General features: G+C 48.3%; 1 protein-coding gene across 1 annotated transcript; it reads right to left on the bottom strand.

Annotated features, from left to right (window-relative positions):
• Nucleotides 1-498: 498 nt before the first annotated feature.
• On the bottom strand, nt 499-3,520 carry LOC149143490 (uncharacterized). Its single transcript, XM_089448510.1, has one exon. It carries the CDS (start codon nt 3,358-3,360, stop codon nt 1,150-1,152), a length of 2,211 nt encoding a protein of 736 aa, XP_089304636.1. The 5' UTR covers nt 3,361-3,520; the 3' UTR covers nt 499-1,149.
• Nucleotides 3,521-6,250: the final 2,730 nt, after the last annotated feature.

Raw genomic sequence — 6,250 nt, forward strand, 5'->3', positions numbered from 1 at the left:
AGGCCCTTTTTTTTACTTATTTGAGAGGGGCCACCCAATAAGTAAAATGAATTTAGGACCTGTCATCTTACCTGTCCTCCCTTCAAACCTGTCTTCTTAGGCTTAAGGTTTATGAGATGAGCGAATGACATCTCCGCAATCTGCGGAGTTCTTGCGGAGTTCCTGGTAGGGTAAATGCTCCGCAAAGTTGACCCCGAACTCACTAAGGTGCCGTAAGGCCGCTTGACCGTAAGGGAAAGGAAGGTTGGCACTTTAAGGCTTCCTTAAGGAAGGAAGGCCGGCACAGGACACTTCTATTTATTCCCCTCGCGGGAGAACCTTACGGATACATCTGAGAATGAATATCCAGATGCCAATCCTATTCATTATCGGACTTACTTTGAGGCTTGTTCACTGGCATGGCGATAAGGAGGCGAAAGGATAGCCCGAGCGAAGCGGGCGGGGAACTTCGATTACTGGATCTAAAAACAGGATCACGATAGCAGGCAGAACGAGCGAGTTTGCCCCGACAACACTGGAACCTACGGGCGGGCATTTTCGGGGAGTAGCCCGCTTCTTCAGACACTTTCCTTTCATTGAGGGAGCCATTGAAAGGTTACTGGAACACCAGAAACAGAGACTACCCAAGCTAATGATAGAGGCAAGAAGACCTTCCGGCCAAGTCCCATTAATTGATCATGACGATATCGTGGAAATGCTGCACGGACCCATATATATAAGAACGGGGAGAAAATCACCTTTATACTAAACCAGATCGAGCCCGGGATCTTCTTGGAAATGGGAAGATCTGGGATAGGCGGCCGACCTCCTGGAAGGAGCAATGTACATAGACTGGGTGAGTGGGGATGCAGCTCCGTGGACCGCTCGTCGGGCCTGATAGGTGGTGGTATCACACCCTTCTCAAAGGAACCGTACGTGACACTCTCGCGTCATACGGCTCCGTCCCGGGAATATTGAGTATCCCTTCGACGCAACATCTAGGTCCTCGAACCCGTCCTCGCACGGACGGAAGGTACTTACCTTCTAACTCAGGTAAGTAATAACCTTGCGTCGGATGCGTGCGTACCCTCATTTATTGATAGCTCCTTCCTCCGGGCGGGGTTACCGAAGGAATCCAAAAGGCCAACATGGCGCATCTGCATGCTCTATCTAAGGGTGGGTGGGGCCGCCCTCCTCCCCACACCCCCCCCGCAACAACGGTTCAGACCGACGGATCACGCTTCGTACATCTCGTATGTACACCTGATATAAGGTCTTGTACGCGTGCTCCTCGTTGTTCAGATCTTGACTTGTAAGGAATGACTCTGGTCCAAGCTTCCTAAGCTCTATGCTGTTGGGGAACTCGGCAAGGGTCTTACCACCTTCTTGATTTACTATGTGTGAGTCTTTGGAGTACTTTGGGATTATCTTCCGCGCCGAGGATTTGTGCTTGTGGGCAGGGGTGGATATAGCGGACCGGCGGATCTGGTAGTCGACAATCGTTCGGACTTGATAGAGGTTGTCGCAGCACCTATGGTGGGACAGGGGACTTATCGCGACGCCCGCGAACCGATTTACGATGTCTTCGTCGCTGACGTTCGTCAAGCAGGCCACGTGGGTCGGCCAGGGTCTTCTCCGGCTAATGATACCTCGATCCCGAAGCCTTTGGAGTATCTTTCTCACAGGCGCTTTTATCTGTATGGGTAATTTGCTGCTAAAAGATCCCGTCTGTTTCCAGTGTCCCCCTCCTTCCCCCGCCTCCCGACCCCCCAGCGCTTCTCTGGGAGTATACAATGACAACTCCCAGACGCTCAACGATTTGCCTGATCGTGAGACTGCCTGTTGAACGTCTGATGGCACGTTGCTCCGGCACGAGATTTCCCCTAATCTTCGCCGGATGTGCTTGACGGTCTCCCATAATACGCCCACGCTCACTCGGGGACTTATTACTCCAGCTGTTCCAAGAGTCTCCGCTAGTTGAACCGCGTCCTGTAGACTCCCTGTTTCCATCCCCTTCGTCAGCTGTTGGATCGGGATACTCCTCCCTAGGTCCTCCAACTTGGAATGGATGGCGGAGCGTAGGTGGGAAGCTGTGATATGGATACGGTGCTTTGCTCTCCGGCGCTTCTCCAGCTCTCGCAAGAATTGTATGGGAGTCGCCCTCGAAGGGACTTCCCGAATGACCGTACCGGGGGATTCTACCGTACTCCGTGCAGCTATGTAAGTTGATCCTGCAGAGCCTACCTCAAGGTTCGGGCCGGATTGTAGGAAGTGGGTGATACGTTTCTGGATTCCTCTTATGAGCTCTACGGTACCCACGATTCCCAGTGGTAAGTCGTCGGCATATCGCGCGTGACAAATCCTAATTAAGTATAGGTCATCGAAGTGAACAGGGGATAGCCCCTGCTTACGGGCTAGGCGTCTTTCCAACCCGACGATAACTAGCTCCCCGCCCAGCTCTATCAGCAGGCCCCTTCTTCTGCAACACCTAATAGGGTTTTTCATGGAGAACGCTACCCCATTATTCTTCTTATTATAGAAGGGGCGTTCTCCACCTTCCTTTATTCGTTTCGGGGTCAACCCGGCGGCTCCTTCACGAATGAGGAAGGCGGCGCAAAGGGGGCTCGAGGGCTTGTTAAAGAAGGCGGCAAGGGAAGGGGGGGAAACTAAAGGCGTTTTCTGGTCCCCCCTTCGTCGGGGGGTGCTTGTGGGGGGGGTGTGCCACGAAAAAACAAGGTCCGGAGGGCTTGCGCTTCTGAGGGCAAGGGAATAAAACGCCGCTTCGCGTTGGATGCTTCTTACCCCCCCCACAACGATGGCTCTGTTGTCTCCTCCCACTGGCACTGGGGGAGAGTTGAAGCTTGCCTCTTCCCCAGAGTTTTCTTGGTCATCAATACGACCTGTCTCTAATAGAACCAATTTGATTATCTGAACAATCGGAATTTCGTGCTTCTGTCGGATCCTCTCTATCTCCTGATCGAGCTTGTGTGGGTGGATGTTGCCTAGTAGGGCCGATAGTAGTACACTGTGTGGGACCACCCCATAGTAGGAAGGGCGGCCACCCCTCTCACCTCCTACAAGTCGTCCGGCGGAAAACAGTTTCTGGGTGAGGCGAAAGAACTTGGGATCGTCGATCTCTTCCTTCAAGATTGAGATGAGTCGATGTCGGTCGATGGTGTGGAAACACTTTCTTATGCCGAATTCCAAGATGACTTGAAACGAGGGTGAGGTAACGAACTCTCGACCACCGGGAGAGGTTCTCCACTCTTTTCTCATCCGTATTAGGGCCGAGTGGCAGCCTCGACCCGGGCGGAAGTGCGATGTGTCCGGAAACTCGAGATCGTAAATGGATTCGGGTACCGCTCTTATCGCCTCTTTCATGATCTTCTCTATTGGTACTACTACTGTGAGCGGTCTGAACTTCAACCCCTATTTCTTATATTGGAAAGGGGAGCAAAGCCCGTTTTTTGCTCCCCCTCGATATCTGAGGCCCTCCTGCCGGGACAGATTGGATTTCTGGAAACAATCTTTAAGGTGCGAAGCCGCTTGCTCGACCAAAGAGAGAGCAAGGTTATCCCCTTTTCTTTATTTCTTCTCAATTTTACTTATTGGGTGGGGGGGCGTTGGTCTTCGCCATCCTTCCTCACCCTCCTCTCCCTTTGGTCGAGACGGGCTTAACGCCGGGGATTGGGGTGGGTGGGTAAATAGTTGTCAGGTGAGCCATCCTTCCTCACCCATATGAGTGAGCCATTCTTCCTCTTCCTATTCCTATTATACTTCTGGTTACTAAAAAGAAAAGAAGCTACACTTTCACCAGATGAGGCAGAAGGAGGAGGAACCAAGTTCAATTGGGAATAAAGCAAAGGGTCCAGAATGGTTTGATTCTCTAAGGTATTCTATGAGGTCTAAAAAAGAAAAGAAAAACACTAATTACACCAGAAAATGCATATATTATATATGTCATTACGCTTTCTTATCAATGCATCTATTATATATGTCATTACGCTTTAAGGCTCAACCATCCGTCCAAGGTTTCTCCAGTCTGGAAGGCTAACCTCGTTCTGGTATGACTCGTTCAAGTCAATCCTTTGATTGAATGGTTTAGACGGTATGGCTGGGCTGAAGGTAAGTATTCCTCCTTTGCTTATCGCGAAGAAAGGGAAACATACTAATCATCGGAAACATATCCCCGTAATGGTTGAGCCTTAAACCTTTTCAGTTTGTCTAGGCTTTTCTCATCTGCATGTGGGAGCTTCGGAGAGGAATATCTAATTGGAGAGGAAGAGTTCAATTTACTACTATCATTGGAGCTTCGGAGAGGAAGATTCTGAAGTTCGTAGAGTAAGATTAAGCTGTACATCCCCAACCTGGCTGGACCATCCTAGCACGCACCAACAGCTCACTTTCTTTTAGAACATAACCCCCACTTATATTGGAGTAGTTATGGGAATATGACAAATCAGCTCTCATTGGAGTTAGAATAAGATTCAAATCAGCTCTCATCGGAGTTTTAGCAAATCTTTGTACAAATACCTAACAAATGATGTCGGAGCTTGTATCAAAGCTTTAAGTCAATATGCATATATTCTGGTTACTCACCATTCTTTCTTTGGTAGCTCTCAATTTGCTGTTGGAGCTAACACTGTAGATATGCGAGTCTAACGTAGATATGCCAGCATCATATGTAAAGATAAGCCATTACTTCATGAATTTCCCAGTTCTCAGAAGGCCAGGATCAGACTCTATCATCATCTGGATATGCCACCTTATATTTCTCAATTTACCATAGACAAAAGCCTTAATTATAGTCTCGTCCATGCACTTTGGTTGGTGGAGTCTTAAGCTGTTAGAGAAAGAATGACTAGACAAGTCCAGTTCGGAGAGTAAGATTCTCAAAGCTATTCGGAGAGTAAGATCTATCGGAGTTAGAGGAAGATTCAAATCAGCTCTCACCAGACCGTCTTAAGCTGTAGAGCTCCCTATTGGACTGGACTAGTTTCGGACAGGAAGATCTCATTGGAAACTAGCCTTAAGAGACAAGCCCTACTAAGTCTGTACAGTAAGCCCCATTGGACTGGACTAGTACCCCCCTATGTGGATGGAATGCCTTAAGCCCCAGTGCCATAGAAGCAAGCCTTAAGAGAGAATATCTTAGTCCATGCACTTTGATCCGTGTGAATACCGTAAGCTGTATAGAAAGAGGTGGAGTGAATACCGTGTGCTGCTGTAAAGACATAACTACTCTATACAAGTCTCGGAGAGTAAGAGCTCTTCGGAGAGTCATATTTTTCTTGTTTGGAGAGTAAGAGTAATTAGTCCACAAACAAACACCCCAATAACCTTTTCAGTTTGTCTAGGCTTTCTAATATGCATAACCCTTATTGGAATTAGATCACCTATCACAAATCAGCTTTCATCGGATATGAAGTAAGATGAAAATCAGCTCTCATTGGAGTTAGAGTCAATATATAAATAGAATCCTTTCTTGTCGGAGCTTCACATGGTGGTCTCCAAGCTTTCACTAAATATGCATATATGAGGTGAACTCACTCTGTTGGAGCTTCAGACCTAGAAGTGACCCCACTAATTGCGTCAAAACGAATTGTGTCAGATGCTGCTGGATCCACTACCCATGCATGCCACTTTCTCTTTATCAATTTACCAGGAAGGCGCCAGGTTCAGACTCTATCTAATCTGGATACGGCACCTTTACTTAGATCTTGACCATGCCACCTTTTCTCTCACGAATTGACCAGTCCAAGGCCCATATTCACTGAGATCAAGACTAACTGACACGTCCTTCAAGTCTGGATCTGCTGTTAGATCTACCCATGCCACCTTTATTTCATGACTTTACCATCTGGATAGACAGCTCATGCTCGTAATCCAAATAGACGGGCCACCTTATCTTTCTCAATTTACCATCCCGCATATCAAGGTGTCTTGTCCCAGTACCATGGAAAAAAGCCTTAATAGACAAGCTTCTTATTATTAGTCCTGTTAGTCCCGCCTGGAGCCTCCCTATGGACACTTGTTGCTTTTAGTATTAGCCTTGGTCCTGGGAAACAAGCATTTTGAGACTATCTTAGTCCAGAATTAGTCCCCGCCCGGAGCCCCCCCTATGGACACTAGCTTCTTTAGTCGCCTTGGTCCAAGCAGCAGAGAAACAAGCTGCCTTCAGATACTCTAGTTTAGCCCAAGCAGTTTTTTAGTCCCATGGATGGACTGCCTGGAGCCCTATGGACAACACTTGCTTTAGTCTTCTTGGTCC

The sequence above is a fragment of the Pinus tabuliformis genome, chromosome X, assembly GCF_031772625.1.
Source record: "Pinus tabuliformis cultivar Carrire ecotype Pingquan chromosome X, CPIR1, whole genome shotgun sequence".
Lineage (NCBI taxonomy): Eukaryota > Viridiplantae > Streptophyta > Pinopsida > Pinales > Pinaceae > Pinus > Pinus tabuliformis.

Bases quoted from the DNA above. Each gene is read 5' to 3' on its own strand.
- LOC149143490 (XM_089448510.1), bottom strand. From the start codon at position 3,360: ATGAAAGAGGCGATAAGAGCGGTACCCGAATCCATTTACGATCTCGAG.